The sequence below is a fragment of the Vulpes lagopus genome, chromosome 21 (genome assembly GCF_018345385.1).
Source record: "Vulpes lagopus strain Blue_001 chromosome 21, ASM1834538v1, whole genome shotgun sequence".
Lineage (NCBI taxonomy): Eukaryota > Metazoa > Chordata > Mammalia > Carnivora > Canidae > Vulpes > Vulpes lagopus.
Genome location: NC_054844.1, coordinates 26357464 through 26379540, shown reverse-complemented (window position 1 = coordinate 26379540; position 22077 = coordinate 26357464). Strand labels below are relative to the sequence as shown.

General features: G+C 33.4%; 1 protein-coding gene across 3 annotated transcripts in view; it reads right to left on the bottom strand.

Moving 5' to 3' along the window:
• Positions 1 to 22077, bottom strand: part of CCDC91 (coiled-coil domain containing 91) — a 328037-nt gene that overhangs the window by 49540 nt on the left and 256420 nt on the right. For all 3 annotated transcript variants that reach the window (XM_041735811.1, XM_041735813.1, XM_041735812.1), the window contains one exon: positions 5130 to 5243. In XM_041735811.1, the coding sequence (XP_041591745.1) occupies positions 5130 to 5243 (114 nt within the window). The remainder of the gene's footprint in view (positions 1 to 5129; positions 5244 to 22077) is intronic.

Here is a 22077-nt window from a genome sequence, read left to right as displayed (position 1 = left end):
CCTCAAATGATTTATCAGTTGTCAAGGAAAATGTTATGCATAGTGTTTATAGACTTTAGAATCATAAGAGATATTAGAGATCAGACAGTACAACTTCCATAATATTAAGAGGAGAAAAGTAAGGCACTGTAAGATATTAAATAACTGTCTTGAAATCATGTTTAATTCAAGTGACTGTCGAACTGATCAGAGAGTTCATTTTGGCCAAATACCATCTTTTAATAATTAGTTTGAGATGCAAATACTCAAGAATATGTAGCAAAACTGGACTAAAAAAGTCCTTTTAAAATTAAGAAATTCTGACAATGCCTTGACCACAAAAACTCTGAAGTGAAGATAATTGCTTTTTAGTCTTCACTAAAGATCTAAATTAAAAGGATCCTCTAAAGTGAAGATTATTTTCCTGGAGGTGATTTAGAAAACACAGGCCATAATTCTGGTTCTTAAGAGGAAAAAAAAATAATCTTTTATTACATTTGGACAAGATTTTATTTTTTAGGAATCACTGCTTGGCTGTGAGTAGTTGTTGCTTGCTGAATGTTATTCACACTTCCTCCCTCATAGCAAGCTCATGTGTAACAGTCTTAACTTGTGGGATGGGTTGGAACACTCCATTCTAATCCAAGGGCCATAGGTCATTATAAACCACAAATTCTTCCTCTCTAGGGAAGTGTCAAGGGATGTGGTCTTTCCTATCTCATTTTTCTATAATCTCCTTTAGCCTAAAATACAGTTTATGCCACTAATCACAAGATGGAATATATTATAATAATACCTTATCTGGTAATTAATATCAAGAGAAAAATCTTTTCCAGAATGGCACCTATGGAATTTCAATTGTCTAGTTATAATGAGGCATAATGAAAAAATAAATATTTTAAAGGTCTGAAAGGAAGAAATTTTCTCCACAAAATGATTTTGATGGCCTAGAATATGAGTTGATAAGCGTTTCTCTATAAAGTGTCAGATGGTAAATATTTTACATTATATGATCCTGATATACCCAGCTGTTGCAACATGAAACCAGCTAAAAAATGATACATAATGAATGGGTATGGCTGTGTGTTTCAATAAAATTTTATTTACAAAAACAAGTAGCAAACCAGATTTGACCCATGGGCTATTGTTTGCAATCTCTTATGTAGAATTTATAATGATTCAACAGAGTGTGGACCAAAATGTAAATTTTAATGAAATACAGTTATGGCCTTCCCAATGCAAATCACTATACTTACTTAAAGATATGTAGCTGACTCACAGATAAATTTATTGTAAAATCTTTTCAGATTTTCCTATTTACCTTTTCTTTACTGTTGTAAAAATTATAGTGAAGTTTTCTAAATTTATTAAAAAATTGGACAATTTTAGGGGAATCTGGATGGCTCAGTTGTTTAACTATCAGACTCTTGATTTCAGCTCAGGTCACAATCTCAGGATCCTGAGATGGAGCCCCATGCTCAGTAGGGTGCATGCTAGAAATTCTCTCACTCTCTCCATCACACCATCACCACCCACCCACCACCTGCCGCTCACACGTGCTCTCTCTCTCTCTCTAAAATAAATAAATAAGGGACATCTGGGTGGCTCAGCAGTTGAGCATCTATCTGCCTTTGGCTCTGGTTGTGAACCTGTGGTCCCGGGATCGAGTCCCTCATTGGGCTCCCTGCATGGAGCTTGTTTCTCCCTCTGCCTCTGTCTCTGCCTCTCTCTCTCTCTCTCTCTCTCTCTCTCTGTGTCTCTCATGAATAAATAAATAAAATGTTTTTTTAAAAAATAGTCATTTAAAATAAATAAATATATCTTTAAAAAAAGACAATTTTTATAAACTAATGGAAAATTTATTATAGTTGAGGCTACAAAACACTAGTTTTTCAATTCCAAGTTAACTGTGAATTCAACATAATAACAATCTTTTTCTAGGCTTAGCAATATAGATTTTATAGAGGATTAAAAAACTCTATTACTTAGAATACTTAAAAGGAGGTCATTTTTATCACTGGAACAAATCCATTATTAATTTGAATTATCTTTCTGGTTGATTATTTAAAAAGCTCTCTTTTTTTGGATATTTTGATTCCATTTTAAATTTTTGGTTATTATTATGACTTGGACTAACAATATAAGTACTATGTATCCAACTTAGTAAATAATTTAGTATGGAATTTCAGTGTAAATTATACTTCACTTAATTAGTACATGTATAGATAGCCCCTTTGTCTTATTGAAGATGTTTAGATTAGATGGATAAGTAGTACTTATAAAATTTGGTAGTATCTCTATTGACTTAAGGATAACTGGTAAATGGCATTTAAAAGCAAAATATTTTCTCAGTATAATTCTAATTCTTATGTAATTTTAATTCTAATTCTTCATATAATTTTAATACTTAAAAGGACTGGACAATTGATTAAAAACTTGACTGCAGACACACAAAAAAGGCATCCTTTGGATGCCTTTGATTCTATGATCTATGATTCTACTGCATCTTATACTGTAGAGCAAGTTATAAGTTATTTGCAACGTTAAGCATTTGGATTTTTCATTCTGTTTCCCTATCTTTTAAAAGTAAAAGACTAAAGGGGAAGATGTAAGGAAAAGAGTCTTCATTTCAGCCTTTTAGTGAACTTGGTAAGGGTAAGATGATGTCAAAGAAAAAATTGTTTAGGACAATAGACATATAAAGACAGGAACTAACACAACATTAGACTTCTTCCTTCAAAGATTTCTGAACACTTCAAAAGGGGAAGATTACTTCACAGACTGGAATATAAGCCCAGTTGGAACCACAGTCTATAGGGCTTTTGAGGTGTCTAACGCTGAAAATCTCAAGTTGACTCTCTAGTTAAAAAAAGCTGGAGAGGAGAAAGGAAAATTCTTGTTCTGGAAAACTGTTCTTCTCTGATGCAAATAGAAATCCATCTTACAAAGGAAGAAGTAGAGATGAGTTGCCCTAATTTAGTCTTTTGGAAAGAGACAAGAAGATTATGAATTTGCTAAAAAACTTTTGTTTCTTCTAACTATGACTTTATAAGCTATGAGATATCTTATTTTTTGTGAAAAATTTCCAAGCCCAAAGATATTCATACAAATTAACTTGAAATACTAAAATCCAGTTTTGGAAAGAAGAAGAATATAGAGAATCTAAATTTTTAAAAAGTTATATAAAAAAGAGGTCTAGTAATTAGTTGGTGCTCCATTTCAGATATTTTCTCTGTTTTCCTTTTTTATGGCTTTTCTGTTTGAAGAGATGGAAACATTCAAATATTGAAAGTATTCCACTATGTGATATAAAAATAACTCCCAAACCTCTAAGTGGAAGTAATAAACTTCCTACTAGTATACTGATTAAATCAGTTCTAATCTTCTGGAATAAACTTTTAGAATCACACTATAAACTTCAGAAGGAGAATGTCAAATATTAATCTGAAAAGCACATTTTTCATTAGCAAAAAATAACGCTACTAGGAGTTTCTGCTCCCCCCCCCCAATAGTGCAGTGAAAATGATAAAAGTCATAGCACATATCATTGAGTCCTTATTTTAGCTGTCCTATTTTATCATACATTTATTATTACTAACTATTCTGTAAGGTCGATATTAAATTTATTCTCCTTACCATATACAAGAATACGCATAAAGAAGTGGAACTTTGGTGCAAATAGAACCAAATGTTATCATGATTTTGTTGTTGTTATTTAATAAATGTTTCTACATGTGAGAACTTTGGCCTAATACAAATGAATACTAATTCTTTAATAGGATTTGTGAGAACACACAGATTAAATTGGTGGAGTTCATTGTCAATTCTCTTCAAGGTTTAATTTGCTCACAAAGGAACCAGATAAATCCTAGAAGGCTATTTCTTGCTCTCATTTTAAACATTTGTTATGGCAGCCGCATGACTCATTTTGATGGGAAAGTAAAGAATTTTGAATTTTTTAAGAAAAAACTTTTCCATTTTAATTAAAAATACTAATCTAAAATGTTATGAAAGGCTTGCTTTGTTCTATAATCTCGTGTTCAGATTTAGGGCTCAAGTAAGAATTGGTCATATATTAAGAAAACTTGATAAAAATGGATACACCCTTAAGACATCTTGAATTTATTTGAAGTTTATGTTCTTTCACTACTGTGTTGCTGTACATATGTGGAAAGCATCTATAATTCCTTTGCTGCATGACTACTTTTAAATCAGACTATTGAAAATAAGCATTTTGGGGATACATATGGAAATAGCATATACAGTTTTATGCTTTATTTATATTTTTATTAATATGTTATATTACATATCACACATGGTAAATGCTATGTTTATATATTTATACCTAATATATTATATAATCCTTAAATATATTACTTCTATAAAATATGACATGTTGTACCAAACATATAAATAAAACACAAAACACTGTGTATAAGAAAATTTATATTACTTATTATGTACTATATTAGAATACGTTTATTACAGAGATTACATTAGACATCTTATGTGTTTCTTATCTTAGCTGTTACTTGAAACTAAAGATTTGTTGAAAAGACTACAAATTAAGTTTGACCTATGATCTTCAGCCATTGCTCAGATTGACACCTTTATAATAAGTCACACATTGTACCAAAGTGACATTTATTTTGTAAAGCTTCAATATGTAGTCTGAATTCTTTGAAGCATATTCTGAATTACGTTTCCAAAATGGAACAATGACAGAAGAACCTTAACTTGGTAACTGTACTGAAGTCTACTAGAACCACAGTGGTGTTAACACAGTCAGAAGGCCTAAAGGGTGTATGCAAATTTCAACAAACAGTGTAAGAAATGAACAAACTTATGGTAAAAAATCTAAATATCTAAAACTGTCTACTTTCTTCATGAGGTAATTTAAGTTGGAAATGCTAGAGGTCATTTCTAGGAGTCTAACAAGAAGTTATTCGTGCTGCTTTTGTTGACAGATGGAATTTATGTTTAAAGATGTAACTATCAGAATATATAATGATATCAGAAAAAGAATCTCAGAGATTCTTAAATTAGATGACAAAGGACATTTTAAATATTTTAAAATGTCATGTTATTGTATGAAAGCCAATGTTTCAGCTTATGGAAGCACAAATTAAAACCCTTCAGGGGATACTTACTCTTTTCTGTTCTTTTACATACTCTATCAATTCGTCTCTTGTTCTCTTCACTGCCTCTTCCACAGCCTTTTCACTTCGCTTCTGCTCTTCTATTATTGCTGCCTTAACAGTTTCCTGTTTGTGGGAGGAGGAAAAATAGTCAGCGAGGTATGCATTATGACATGTTTGTGTCCGTTTCATATAAACTAAAGTTTCTCTGCAATGGGTTATACTCATTCCATTGAAAGTGTATCTTTAAACAGTAATAAGAATTTACAAAATCTTTTAGGATGTTAGAGATTCCACAGGATTCATTTTTCTAAACTGAAAGGGAAAAGAAATGGAATAAGCCATTTATTGCAGGGAGCGACTGACAGACTCCAATGGCTTCCTTACCAACCTTTCATTTGATGTTTACATGATTGATTGCCTTCCTGTACTTTGCACTATCCACATAAGACTTCCAACTTGTGTTTATTCTTCCAAGAACACCCTAATGCTCTAGCTGTTTTATTCACGTTTAATTTTCCCATCATACAGTAATCAAGTGTGGTCTGGGTGAAGATTTACAGCTAGTTTGGTCTTTCTGCCAGGTTAAGTTGTTGAGAGCTGGACACATGAATAAGAGGTAAAAATTCCACCCTCTGTGCTAATATTTGAAATGAGAATCTGGGGAGGAAAGTGGTACTTCCTATTTTGCTGAAATTGCAATCAAGTACTTGGAGATTTCAGAAATTCAGATGAGAAAAAAGGCTAAAATTCTGAAAAAGAAGTAGAATACTTTTCAGAAAGTAAAATAATACTAAAATAATGTATCATGGAGTGGACGAATGCCACAAAGTAAACTTCTTTAACTTGTACTTATCTATATAGGTAGCATCCTTTTTTCATAGGCCATCAGTTGGGAAAATGCCTTGAAATTTTGCGGGAGTATTTGTTTCATTTTATTATTCTTGAGGACTCTTCATTTTGTAGTGTATGCTGGTTTTTGTTCAGTTTTTCCCTATTAATTTTAGATATGTGTATATAACCCAGGAAATACAAAATAATATTAAGAATTTCCTACTGTGAATATACTTACTGTTGAAAATTTGAAAATATAGAAAATTATGAACACAAAACAACATAGACACACACATCTTCACACTCGGGTATAAAGAGTGAGGCTCAAACTGTACATACTATTTTCTAACTGACGTTTTACACTTAAAATATATTTTGAATATTTTAATGTGTTATATATACATTTCTTCATAATATGATTTACATTCTGTTACAGGGATATGTAAGAATTTATTCTATCAATCCTTACTCATGTGGATTTTGGTTGTTTTTAATAAAATAAAGCAGTGATGAGGATCCAATATAGATTTTTGGTGCATGTTAGGTATCTCTGTACGATGAATCAAGAAGTAGAATCATTTCGGCCAAAGGATATAATTCTTGGTCCTGTTAAGGCTTCTGACCTTTTGCACACATTATTTTTTCAATAAGCAGCCCATGGAAATGGCTGTTTTCTTACATCCTTGATTATATTCAGTCCTATTAGTTTTTAAAGCCTTTGCTTATTTGAGGGAGAATGACATCTTATTTGATTCTATATTTTAAAAAGATTATGTGATATTCAGCATGTTTCATAGAAATATTAGCAGAATACATATCATCTTTTATCATTTGCCTGATCATATCTCCTCTTCCTACTTTAATAAGGCTATGCTCATAATTTTTTGGATTCTTTTCCTAAAATAGAAAATTCCTTTCCTAAAATAAATTGAAGCCACAAATCTGCAAATCCTTATATGGTGGTAACTTTGAAAATGCTTACTATTTTATCTTCAGTCACTGAATACATTAAGATTTAGTTCCATTGATAAAACAGAGTACTAAGTTGTTTCCCTAATTATTTGGGGAGATTAATGTGAAAACCTATGATAAATGTTCAAAGACAAAAATGAGAACAAATTAAATTATTTAAAATAAAATAATCTACTATTATATTTCTTACTGGTTTCACACTAATTTGAAATTTGAAAATTTTCATATTTTGGAAAGGCGTAAAATATTACTAAGCCCCCTGAAATACAACATATTAATAGTTCTGTAGTAGAGAGTCTGAACATTCATACTATGTGGGTAAATTAAAAGTATAAAAAGCTTCATATCGGTTCAGGTCAGGTTTTGTCAACAGCTGAGGCATAAAAGCCTTAGTTTTCAGGGTTTTTGAAATTTTATAACTGCAGATAATAACTGTAGACCTGAAAAAAAAAAAAGAACTGTAGACCTGGATTATCTAAACATTAAAGACAAATCCACAGCACATTAAATATCAATCAGAATGTTTAACTAGCAAGGGTCAAATCAGTAAATTTGACTTGTTTGGTTGAAAGCAAAAACATCAATTTATTTTTTTTAAATTAATTTTTATTGGTGTTCAATTTACCAACATACAGAAAAACACCCAGTGCTCATCCCGTCAAGTGTCCACCTCAGTGCCCGTCACCCATTCCCCTCCAACACTCGCCCTCCTCCCCTTCCACCACCCCTAGTTCATTTCCCCGAGTTAGGAGTCTTTATGTTCTGTCTCCCTTCCTGATATTTCCCAACATTTCTTTTCCCTTCCTTTATATTCCCTTTCACTATTATTTATATTCCCCAAATGAATGAAAAACATCAATTTAAATAAAAAGGGTATATGCAGAAAAAAACATGAAGAATTAGTAATCTGTTCTTCCATTGGCTTTTGAGGGGCTGAGAGTTTATTATCTGCTCAATCCTCTTTCCTTTTTGAGCTGATAACCATTTTCATAAAAAGCTTCTCTTAATTCAATTTTCCTCTCCAGCTGGGAGTCAGTTGACAGTCAAGGTTGTGAAATCCATCCTTAAAATACTTGCCAACAAATAAATTCTTTGAATATACTACAAAAGTAAAGTTTATGCCATCTAATTTGTAACCAGACCAAATTCTGAATTAGTTGGAAATAATTAGTGAATTTTGAGTGCATTTATACAAAGTGCCTGTGAATATCTGCCTGTTTTGTTGAATTCCTTACGAGACATGAGAATTAGTCTAAAATAAAATACACCTCACAAAGAATAAAGATTTGTCACCAATGAGTATATTCAAATAGGCGATTTATTATAAAGGGTATTTTCCAGAATATTTTAGTAATGGCTACATCACTGGAACATGGTATTCTCTAAGGCAGCTTTCTCAACCTCAGCACTATTGACAATTCTTTCCTGGGAGCTCTGGGGGATGTCCTGTGAAAAGCAGCATATCTGGCATCTACTCACTAAATTGCCTCCAGTTGAGAACCACTGATCATATCTGGTAAATAGTTTGGAGGGAAAAACATCCATTTGCATATATGTTATGATTTGTTCAAATATATCAGTTATGTTTCTCATCATATTTTAAATATTATCTAAAATATATGCAATAAAAAATAAAATATATATAGAAAGTCATATACAAATGATTATATAGCTAGTTTTTAAATGAGGAAAAGAGGTCTATACACTAATTTCTTAAAAACCTGAATGACTGGAATCCATTTCTATTCTGTAACAATTAAATACATCATGATGAATAATATCATTTAGGGCTAAAAGTTTATGTGACATTTTGTATATGACTTTTAATTTCTCCTTATTGCTTAAAAGTATAGTTGTTTTAGTATCTCTTAACCTGCCATACATTTCAGTTATCATAGAATCTTGAACTAATAAATGATCTGTGGTTGTTTGTTCTTTTTCAGTGTAATTTAGTGAAGCATTAAAACACAGTTAAATTATGGAAAAAATTTCAGCAACCAACTCAATTCTGGTCTGCGGGCTTATAAACCATAGTATCAGAAGTTCTCTGGGGCAACTGTGTGCTTTTTTTTCTATACACAATGTATGCATATTCAATAATTCTGTATTATTAAAAATGTTGCATGTGGTTGTGAAAATGTACCTTAGAAAATGAGTATTTGAACCATGAGTCAAGTTGCCTTATAGTTAAAAAAAGTGAGACTTCCATTTCAATACAAATTTATGAGTTCAAACTGTAGTTCCATCAGTACTTTTCAGATATTGATGCAAAGGCAAATAAAATGTCTGTACTTCAAAATCCATTTACTGTGCAGTTGAGAAACTTTCAACTAACTTTCGATTGGAAGTAATTAATCTACACTCTAATGATAGTAAAATATAAAATTGAATAACCCAATTCTATAAATGTTGCTCAATTAAATATGCTCATTGACTGATACCAATATTTGATAGTATCTAATTCACGCATTTTTAAAGATGAAATACATAGAATCTCTTAACATATCAACATTAATGAACTTTGCAACCATTTTTCATGATAGGGTATATAACTTTGAACCACAATGAAGCAAAATGCTATCCTCTCCAGAGAGAATTCTATTGTCACTAGATGAATATTATTAAAAAAATATTATCGGGGCACCTGCATGGCTCAGTTGGTTAATTGTCTGACCCTTGGTTTCGGCTCAGGTCATGATCTCAGGGTCCTGAGATCGAACCCCAAGCCAGGCTCTGTGCTTTGCAGGGAATATGCTTAAAATTCTCTCACTCTGCCCCTCCCCATGCTCTCTCTCTAAAATAATTAATTAATTAGTTAATTAAACTTATCGTTATATTTTGAATTTATTTAATAAAATTTGTGAAGTTTTTTCACTTGTTATATAAGCACCCACATAATATTATCGATTGTCTCTTGATCCATTTCTCTAAGGACATGGGGTCAGAAATGATCCTGTTATTGTAGCCACATTATATTGGCCTGAGCAAATAGCATTGTGAACTGATTCCCAAATTCCTATCTAATTGTCTAAGTATCTTCTCAGTATATTCAAAGATACCAGACATTCTATTATGTTTATCTTCTTGGAGGTATATCTCATGTACATATCTCCAAATGGGATTGGTTGTTCTCTATGTCTGTTACATAGCTGTCTATTCTGGATCTCCCTCATGGATATTTCTGGAAATGCACTGTATCTCTCTTGAACTGTGACTCCAGCTATCTGGATACCATTATTCTTTCTTGTTTTGTAAGAAAACCTCCTGCAGGAGATTCTTGAGAAAAGGCACACAGGAAATAAAAGTATTGATATTTCCTTTGTCTGAAAAATTACTCTATTCTACCCTCACACTTAATTTATAGTTTGGCTAAGTGTGTATTTCTAGCTTGGAAATTTCTACAATTTTAAAGGTTTTTGAGAAGTCCGATTACATTCTGATGCCTCCTCAATTGTATAAACTTTTCCTTCTATAAGAAATTTTACACATATTCTTTATCCCCATTTCTTAAAAATTTCATGACAAACCTAGTTATAGGTCTATCTAGAAACTCAGGTCTTACAATCTAGAAACTCATATGAGTCCTTCAATTAGGGAGATTTACTTTAATAACAATAATACTAAAAATGTTATTTTTTGCATTCTATTTTCTGATTTTCAAGAATCCTCTGATTCAGCTAATGAACCTCCTAAGTTCATTGGCTAATTTTCTACTCTTTTCACTCCTATTTTCTGTTTCTTTGTATTTTTACATCCTTGTTTCTGGAAGACTTCTAAAACTTCATTTTTTTTAACTTTATATTTTAGTTTTTTAATCTTTTACTTCACTTAAAAATAGCATCCTCTTGTTTCATAGACATAAAATCTTCTCCTACCTTTAAGAACCTTGATAATAGTTTTTGTTGTTGTTCTTGTTGTTTTACTTTTCCACACTTTACAGAATCTGTTTTAGTCCCTGCTTTTCATGGGAAGTTATCTGTTCATACTTGACTATTTGCTCATGTTTAAAGAAGAGAGCACTAAAATGCTGAGTAACATCTCTGTGCTTGCAGTTGTGGTTTATGGACTGTGATCTTAATAGCAGAGTAATCTGGCTGGGTTGTTTCCTTGGGGCAATTTCTGATACCAATATATTTAGGTCTTTTATCTTGGGCTGTCTAAATTCCTCAGAAAAGAATCTTCCAATTTCCTGTCTGGTTGTCAGCATTCTGAGACCTGTGATAGGAAAAATGGCTATGGTTCTCCATAAGTAGCATGAAACTTTTTACCTTGTTGTCCTCTCAGCCCTATGTCCACTTTACTTTGGTGATCCCTGGTTCAGAGAACCTACATTTTATTTTATTTTTTCCAGAGAATTAACTCCAGTTTTCTGTCAGAAGTGGAAAAAAAAAATACATGAGGGCTAGCTGCTTATTAAATAGACTTTCAAACTTTCTTCTAGTTGAGCCTTCACCTTTCATTCCCACTTCCAGAAATTTCTAGTGCCACTAACAAGTAAGCCTTTAGGAGTCTCTACAATATATACTAGTCTTCTCAGTTTCTAGTTTAGGGTTCTATTTCACTAGTTTTATTTCAGTGGAGTTTTAGAAGAGAGTGGATAAAAATAAGTATCCTGTCTGCTCTTTTTTTTTAAATTTTTTTTTATTTATTTATGATAGTCATATATATAGAGAGAGGCAGAGACAAGGCAGAGATAAAGGCAGAGGGAGAAGCAGGCTCCATGCACCAGGAGCCGGACATGGGATTCGATCCCGGGTCTCCAGGATCGCGCCCTGGGCCAAAGGCAGGCGCCAAACCGCTGCGCCACCCAGGGATCCCCCTGTCTGCTCTTTTTAACCAGATATGCATTAGGAAAAATGTATTAAACTTTTTATTTTGAAATAATTTTAGATTTACAGGAACTTGCAAAGGTAGTACAAGAGTTCTCATATGCATTTCATCCAGCTTCCCCTAATATTAACATCTTACATCATTATGGTACATTTAACAAGAAATCACACAATAAAAATGAATAGATTACAGATTTTATTTGTATTTCATCAGGTTTTCCACTAATGTCTTTTTTCTATTCCAGGATTAATTCACAGTGAAACGTTGCAATCAGACACTGTATCTCATTAGTCTCTAATTTCTGACAGTTTCTTGGTCTTTCCTTATTAGGACATTGACAATTTTTTTTTTTTTTTGAAGAAAAAGACTTTCTTTCTTTATTTGAGAGAAAGTGAGAGAGATCACAAAGGAAGAGGGAGAAGAAGACTTCCCGCTGAGCAGGGAGCTTGATCCCAGGACCCCGAGATCATGACCTGAGCTGAAGGCAGATGCTTAATCAACTGAGCCACCTAGGCACCCAAGGACATTGACACTTCTGAAGGGGACTTTTCTGGTATTTTGAAGAAATCTGGGTTTAACTCTTTTTTTTTCCTCATGGTTAGACTAGGGTTATGACTTGGGGTAAGAATACCACAGAGATGAAGCATGCTTCTCATTATATTGTATCAGGGGAATGTGGCCTTAAACATAATTTATCACTGGCAGTGTTAACCTTGGTCATTTGGTTAACATGGTATCTGCCAGGTTTCTCTGGTATAAAGTTGACATTTTTTCCCTTTCTAAAATTTATTTATTAGACATGAACAACTAAGTCCAGCCAACACTCCAGGGGGCATTGAATTAAGTATCATCTACTGGAAAAGTGTATCTATATTTATTTTTAGAGATACATGAATATTTTTAGACTATACTTTCTTCTATAGCCATAAAACTGTTCCACTTTCTAATTTTGCTTCAGTTCTAGAATTTATATTTTTCTTGATAAGTTTTCATTTCATTTAAACTTTACAACTGATTGGTACTAAGTCATTTACATTATGTTTAAAATTTGTATTGCATTTATGTTAGGTCACTTTATTCATTCCTCTGACAATGTTTATTAAAAACATCCTTCTTCATCAATCTTGTCAAAGATTTGTGAATTACATGCCTTTTAAAATGATAATATTTTGAAACTTTTCAATACATGTTGTAAATTTCTGTTAGAAACTTTATTATTTCTTTCTATTTTCTTTCGATCATCCTATTCTTTCTTTTTTAACTGTATTAGTAAATTAGGTGTTAGCTCATTCTTTTCCTTTTTTTCCTATTTTCTAATATATGTATTTAAGATTATGATTTTCCTTTGAAGTACCCCTTAGATGTTTCTCACAGTTTTTTAAGTAAATAACTATTTTAATAATGACTGCATTATTTTTTTGTGCTTAGCTTTAAAAATATTTACACATAGTGAAATGCACAAATCTTAAGTGTATGTACAGCTCAATGGATTTTCATTTATCTATCTATCTATCTATCTATCTATCTATCTATCTATCTATCTCTATTGGCCAGAAGGGCACTTTGCCACCATCACCTTGACCTTCCTCGACAAGAATGGAGAGACTGAGCTGTGCATGGAGGGCAGAGGCATCCCTGCCCCTGAGGAAGAGAGGACACAACAGCAGGGCTGGCAGTGGTACTACTTTGAGGGCATCAAACAGACCTTTGGCAATGGTGCACACTTATTTTAGGGCTGGCAACAGGGGGTCTACCTGCTATTTTGGGCCAGCCCTCTCTTGACTGGGGCTTGGGACTCCCAGGATTGCATCCCAACCACTAACTTGGGGCTGGGGCCCTTTCCCTCCACGTATACGTTGGGTTTGTGCATGTTTTCTGCTGGGTGGGATCAGAGGGTGATTTCTCTTTTATGTGTACATATGCTAAATAAACATAATTAAAAAAAATCCCACAGGGAGTGGGGTGGGGATATGTGTGTGTGTGTGTGTGTGTATATGTATGTATATATATATATATATATATATATATATATATATATATATATCCACCCATTCACCCACTCCCAGATCAAGATAAAGAGTGACTATATACTGTAGAAAGTTCCATCTACCAGAGACAACCACTATCATAATTCCTATCAAATGCCTCAGACAGATGAGCTTTGTCATATATCTCATTCTTCCTCATACTGGAGCAATTTATGCATTTGCCATATTCCCTAGTATATTATAAGGTCCTTGAACACAATGGCAGAGTCTCATTCATGTTTCTAATCTCTGCATAAACTACCATTGGTCATGCACATAGCAAGTATTTGATATGTAGTTCCCTGGATATGCCATCTTTCTCTGGTTGAAGTGATTTCCCCTTAGCCTCCTCCTATGATGATCAGATGTACTCCTTAAGCACAATTTAGTTTGAGTATCATCATCTGTACATCCCTGGCATGCTCTAGACCTCCCACATCTTCTCATAGGGTGGTGAGTTAGCTTCCTTTGTATGTGCTCAGAGACACCCGATATTTCTATCTCAAAGCACTCTATAACTTAAAACAGTAGGGATCCCTGGGTGGCTCAGTAGTTTAGTGCCTTCGGCCCAGGGCGTGATCCTGGAGTTCCGGGATCTAGTCCCACGTCAGGCTCCCTGCATGGAGCCTGCTTCTCCCTCTGCCTGTGTCTCTGCCTCTCTCTCTCTCTCTCTGTGTCTGTCATGAATAAACGAATAAAATCTTTTAAAAAGATAAACCCTTATAACTGTAATAACTGCTTTACTTGTCTATCTTATCAATGAGATCTCTTTGGAATCAGGGATTATATTTACTACAGTTCATATTCTTTATGACTAGAACTCTAATATAGTATCCGGCACAGAGTATAGATACATAATTCATCTTCAATAAATGAGTGAATTTGTTTCCCCAGTAAAAGAAAACCAACTAAGGGTAGGTACTGTAGCTTATATTTGTTTTCCTCAGAGCACCTGTATGGTGGGTTTACCCTAGGTGAAAGCTTCCCAAAGTTTCTCAATTCACAGCTCCCTTGCTACCTCAATAATTTTTGTCACAGTGGAAATATCTAATTGTTTCATTTACTAACTAGTAAGGTCATGACATAGTAGCCATTTGAAAAGATGATAAACAAAAATTGAAATACAAATACTTCAATTTTATCTCTAACCCAAATTACTTACTCATTTTATCTCAATCAGATATTACTTATCTCTAACCCCAATTCATTCATGTAATTTTGTACATAGCAGGAATTGCACAGCTCCTTATATCTTGGCATAAGATCATACAATGACATTCTTACTTCTTGTTCCACATGGATATTTGCATAGTACTTGTTTTTTTTATCACAGCAACCCCAAAACCCAACTTCACTACAGTATGATGTACTAGAAAGGAAGGTAAGACAAACCAGTACTGCCAAACTAGTAGTTAACCTGGTTTTCAAAAGATCCCAAGTATCTGTGTGTTCCCCTCTAATATTTAAAATATCCGGTAGCATCCTTGTGAGTTCACTGTAGCATCTCAGGGCACCTTTATCATTTTGGAAACTACAGTGTTACATAATCACAATAAACATCCATTCACTCACTGTTTACTATTCATAGTACTCTGCTAGGTGTTAAAATGACAGAGGTGGTTAAGATAGTTGCAATCATAGGGATAATAATAGTAATAATAACATATCGAAATGGCAGCAGCCATCTGTGCAACACTACCACATATTATGTTCCAGATACCATGCTAAGTAAGTGAGTGAATTTCAGCTGGGTCAATAAAACTCATTAATGATACTTACAATGCAAGATTCTGGAATTTAAAGTTAACAAAATAATGATGTGTATTTTCATTTCATACTCAGAACCAGTTTGAGAGGCAAGTATACCCAGGTATATACTTAAGTTATATGTTTAGAAAATGGCAATATAAATAGATTAAAGGGAGTTTTACAGTAATTACTGCTAAAAGAGAGTTTTCAGGGCACCTGGGTGTCTCAGTCAGTTAGGCATCTGCCTTTAGCTCAGGTCATGATCACAGGGTCCTGGGATCAAGCCCCATGTCGGGCAACCTGCTCGGTGGGAAGCCTACTTCTGTATCTTCCTCTGCCATTGCCTCTACTTGTGCTCTCTGGCTCTTTCTATCTCTCTGTCAAATAAATAAAATAAAAAATCTAAAATAAATAAATAAAATAATAATGAATAAAAATGGAAGAGCATTTTCAGTAACTAAGAATGGCCAATTTCTAGAATATTAGTAACTAGGTATAAGTCTGTGGAGTTGGAAATTGCCATGTACCTATAATGATACAAAAATAGAAACTGAAATCCCAAACCAAAAAGAAAATGACAGTAGATATTATATTTGCAATGCATACATTCTTCAATCTTCCACTCAATCCATTCTTCACAATCCTAGATTAAAAATGCTATCCTTTTTGCTACATAACTTGTGATTTGCTAGCTTTATACTGTGCTGAACTAAAATTATTTTACCTACTTCTAACCTGTCCCCCCAGAGTTAAATAGAAAAAAGCCTCATTTTATGACTGTCCTTCAAATAGGTGAAAAATGTTACTATAGCTTTATTTTTCTCTTCTCTGAACTAAATACTCCAATTCCTTCTATAGTTGTGATAAGGTTTTCTGCTCTGTTACTGGTCTGACCACAGTACTTTTTTGCATGACATTTTTTTTTTTTTTAAACATTTTTTAATAAGGTTTTTTTTTTATTTTTATTTTTTTTTTTTATGATAGTCACACACAGAGAGAGAGAGAGAGAGAGAGAGAGAGGCAGAGACATAGGCAGAGGGAGAAGCAGGCTCCATGCACCGGGAGCCCGACGTGGGATTCGATCCCAGATCTCCAGGATCGCGCCCTGGGCCAAAGGCAGGCGCTAAACCGCTGCGCCACCCAGGGATCCCTTGCATGACATTTATAGTCTCTAAAGTTGTTTCACAAATCTATCTCAGTTTTCATTTAAAAATGTTTCCAAGGACCTCACAACTCTATAAAGCAGGTTATTAATTAGTTATAATTATTTTATATAATTATAATTTATCTTTAAATAATACATAAATAATATAAATATAAAGATTTTATATTTATTAAAACTGTATTTATAATTTATAATAACTAATTGTAATTAATTATTAATCCCACTTTACAGATCTGAAAATGGAGCTTCATACATTTTTAAAAAGTAGGCATTGTTACATGAACACAAACTAGGACTCACATCTAACCCCACCTACTTCTTAGCATACTTATTCTGGTAATCAATTCTTTTTCTGATCACAGAAAATTCATGAAATGCCAAAAAAAATTTGTAGCCTCACATGAAAGAACTAAGAGAAAGCTTCCTTTAGTGTTCAAGCAAAGTAATCAAGGATGCAAATTTCTTCATCTCCAGTTCTTAGCTCCGCCTTTGGTGTAGGATCCATTTTCATAAAAGTTCTACACATATGGTCCCAAGATGGTTATATAACAGTTTCAAGGATTTTCCCATTTTCCCAAGGTGAATGACAATGTTTATATACCTGAAGAAGAAGTTCCAAAATGGAGCCTTCTAGCCTGGACTCAGAATATGTGTGTTTTTTTAGGACTTGTTAACAAAGGGGTAGGACATAATCATTAGCTTGAATAAATAAGGGTTTTTGTCTAAATTAGAAAGTAGGTTAAATCTCACTAAACCACATGGCTAAGAAATAAAAAGTATTACTTTGGGAAGAAAGGAATTGACGCTGAGGAGACACCAATAAATGTCTAAGATGATCCAATTCTGATTTGGAAATATTTCTCTTAAAACATGTATATAGAAATGAATGTGATGCTTCCATCAGTCCAGTGAAAGAGAGCATACTACTTTACCTAAAAATTCTATTTGGACTCATGCACCCCCTCATCACCTTACAGCAAATCCACACTAGCTATTCAAAGAAATCATTTGCTGAAGCTAAAAGTAATTACGCTTTCTTCTCCTTGAATATTATTTCCTTGAATAATAAGAATAATCTCAGTTTGACACTCAAAAGAAAATCTGATTAATATGTTTTATTAAAGATTCATAACACCCAAAGCACTATTTGTGGTGACCCCACTATTGGTAGAATGTTCCATTTAAAAGCAATCAAAACTCTAAAAAGACCCAAATTGTGTTGATGGAAATCAAGTGCATTTTTAAAGATTAACATGTCTCTTTAAAATAGTGTTGATTCTCTACCATCTTATAACCCATTGCAGTTTTCAAGACTCAGCTCCTACATTTGGGGTATTTAAATCTAGTGGAGAAGAGACAGAAATCAATCCTTTAAATATAATATGCCTGGGCAGTGGTGTAGTTATATACTAAATGCCAAAGAAGAAGAGAGAACACTTCAGTTAAACTAAGAAACATAAGAAGATGTTTTTTTGGATTTAAAAAAAGCAAAGTTATTAAATAAGAGTAGATTCTGCAAGTTAGGAAACCATTGTTATTCTAGGGTGAAGGCACAATATGACTCAAGGCCCAACACCATCAAATAGCATGATATGTGACCAGCAGTTTGGTACTAAAAGCATGAATTGTGAAGCAGAATAGCAGAAGATGAACTGAGTAGGTAGGGGGACCAGGTCGCTGACAGTTTATATTTTATGTTCTGAAAGATTTATAGCTCACACCAAGTAGCCTGAATGTTTCTATAGGCTATTGCAGAGGCACTGAAGAATTTAAAGCTCATTCATTTTTTATTCCAAATTGAAAGGGGACAAAACTGGAAGCAAAGATATCGATGTAGGAGGTCAAGGTAAACAATCAGAACTGCAGCTAAGTCAGTGAGAGCAGGCAGGCAGGAGGTGTGTATGCTTAAGGATTATTATCAGGTAAAATGGAAAGGTTTTAATGATTAAAAAGGTGTTAAAATGGAGATGAGAGAGGGAGAGTTTAGGAAAATCTCCAGTTCTCTGGATTGGGCAACTTGGTAGATTGTTACCTCATTGAATGAAATAGGAAGTAGAGCAGGAGGGAAGGGTCTTGAGAGATGAGAAGGTGAGTTGGATGCACTATGTGTTCACTTCTACCTAAGTGCAATACTTTTGACAAAAATGTAATTAAGATTTTACCTTTAATTAACTACGGCTATCAAAGTTTTATAAATAAAAATTTTAAAATAAACTAATGAATCAAAACTAAGTAAGTCAATACAAAAAAATTATTTCAGTGTTGTGAAATTATCTGGCCTGCTAAGCTAAAATAGAAATGCTATTTCCTTTTTTAAAAGAAGGGTCAGGTGGCAATGCTGAATTTCTTAAAGAAAATTTAACCACTGATTGTAATGTCTGTGGCTTTGGGGGAAACATAACCCCAAATTACAGTGGCTGTGGTTATAAACTATTATGAAGAGCTTCCAACGTCAGACATAGTTTAAGTGTCTGTATGCCCTGGAGTCCTTTTACAGGACTTTGCTAGAACAGCAAAATTAATGACTCTTTCTTTTTGCCCATTTTGGTGTCAATAACAAATGTACTTTCCTTTTGTTAACAACGATTTTCAAGGGACCCAGAATTAATTTAATATGAAAACCAAGAGTCAGAGTCATTAACTTTCTTCTCAATATTTCAGAAAAAAAACCTCAAATCTACAATCCACACTATGACTTAGTCTTAATTTATGACCAAGGCCAAACAAAATTATCTCTCAAATAAATTTGGAGAAATATGTGCCACAATCTTAGGGAATTGTGTTTTCTGTCATAGTTTAACATTTATCTCTCTCTTCAGTTCATGTCTGTATTACACAGAGAAAATCTACAGGTAAATTATAAAGCCAAAGCTTTTTGTCTCCCTTACTTTTCTTCCAAGTAATTTTATTTACTTAGGTTTATACTGTTTTTCACTTTGCCACAGTGCATCTTTTCTTTATTTCTAGTGTGTCTTGGTGGCTAAAGATGCTAATCGCTGTTAATTCTAAGTTTTATTTCCAGAATTCTTTTAGTTATTGAGTGCTATGATGTGACCTAAATCTTAGGTTAAAAACACAGTTTCCATGCTTTCATAATGTCATTCCCTTCAATCAGTACTCAAACACTCTGTAGTTCCCTGGACAGTAGTTCTTTAGTCTCTCCAGATCACAATTAGCTGCTAAAGAATGAGGAGAAAAAAATGAATGCTGGCCTCTGAAATCAGAAAGGAGGTGGGCAGAAGATGGCAGGAGCTGCTATTTACACTCATGACCCTGAGATTCCTAGAAAATGGAGATGAAGCTTTGGCCACTTGAGCTGGGTAGCAGTGTGATACAGGAAGCAACAGTAACTTTAACACCTTCACAGTATCATCTGGAATACAACCATCATAAGTATGAGACTATTTCCACTATTACACAGTTAATCTGAAGTGGCCATATTTTTTCTAGGAAGAAGATGGCTACATTAGGTAAAAGAATGTCATATAGAGTCCTGCTCATCCAGAAGATTTTTATTATTTATGTATTTGGCTTTGATACCATCTCTATGGTTATTAATGCCAGTGTTTGGGCTCCAGCCCTGACAACACACCTGAACTCTGGACACACATTTATAACTGCCTACTCAACATTTCCTCTAGGATTATGAATAGGCACCTTGAATTTAATATGCATGAATTAGATTATTTATCCCCATGAAACTCAACCCTTCTCACCATCTCAAATTGCCATCTAGCCAAGAATTTATTCTGGTAGTTATTTGTTTAAAAAAGAAAGCTTTATTTAATTTGTATTTAAATACAATTAGGTTCATCACTATAAAATATATAATTTGGTAAGTGTTGTCAAATGTAATCACCACAATTATGATTAAGATATTTCTATCACTTTCAAAAAGTGCCCCTTCCTCAACTACTGATTTCTTTCCTCTTAAATCAGTTTTGCTTTCTTCAAAATTTCATATAAATAGAATTTAACATGTACCTTTTTTGAGTCTGGCTTCTTCCCCAATTTCCTTATCTAAGGACCTCTACCACCCATTCTCAGTTAAACACATAACCCTTTCCAAAGCCCATATCACTATATGGAATTGCCTTATTCAGTGTGAATCTTTTTCAACTTAAATGTAAGTTCTACGAGTGCCTTAGGGACATTGTCTATCTTGTTTGGTGCTATATGCCCAGAACTTCCAACAAGGTGGATGTATGGTAATATCAATAAATATTACTGAATACAAAAAGAAATGAAAACAGTCCCTTCAAGTTTTTCTATTAAAACTGATACATTAAATGGTCAATGAGATGATTTTGTGCTTTATTCTAAGATGAGAACATTGGGAGGGGGAACAGTGTAGGGGCGAGTTGCAGGGCCTCTGCAATAATGCTGTCTGATTTTGAATACAGCCTGTTGTCTCTTCTAAGGAGTTATTGTCGCCTTGAGCAGGTTACATAATCTTCCTAAGCTTTAATTTCTATATCTGTAAAAATGGAGATAATTATGTCTGCCTCTTGTGAGTACTGAATGAGATCACACATGATACAAGGAGAAAACTGCCTGGTACATAGAGGTGAATTAATAAGAGCCAATAGTATTAGATTGATTGCCATCCTCACCACTACTGCTACATTACCATTACGTTATTATTTCCCACAACCAAAGCTGAAGAAAAAACTCCATAAAAATAGGTTTTTAGCTAGTAGCCTAAAATATTTATATAGACTAAAGCCAAGTTAAGTGAAACTCAAACATGGAGAACTATTATTGTTTTCTTTATTGTTAAAGGAAACAATAACATTCTGTCAACTTTTGAAATGCCTAATATTCCAGGTATTTTCCTAAAAGTAGTTACAAGACATTACATATAAATCTGAAACTCACAATTAAAATCTTGTGATTATAAGGGTATGAACAAGTTCAAGAGGCAGAATTTCACATTCCTATCACTAGTAGCCTAGCTTCTATAATTTAGAAATTATATTTCTGGTCCTGCAACTTTGGTAATTTTGGATGATTAATTATCTTCAAGGAATTTTTTTACAAACCAACCTGTAATACTTCATTGCTTTTTATAATTTGCCTTTCTGTAGAATTAATGTGATTAATTAATGAAACGATGTCTATATATTTACTTGAGAATTTTGGATGAATACAATTAAGTCTTATAAGTCATCTTTCTGAATTAATTGTATGATATTTTAGATCCTGACATTCAAGGACAATGATTCTGGAACACATTCCATAAACTACATATTAGGCTAGGGTCTCCCGAGTATAAATATGATTGAGACACTTATGGAAGTTCTCAGTTGAGTAGGACAGTCAAATAAATAGATATTTGAATTTGATATATGCTGTAAGAGAATTATAAACTACAAAATAAGAG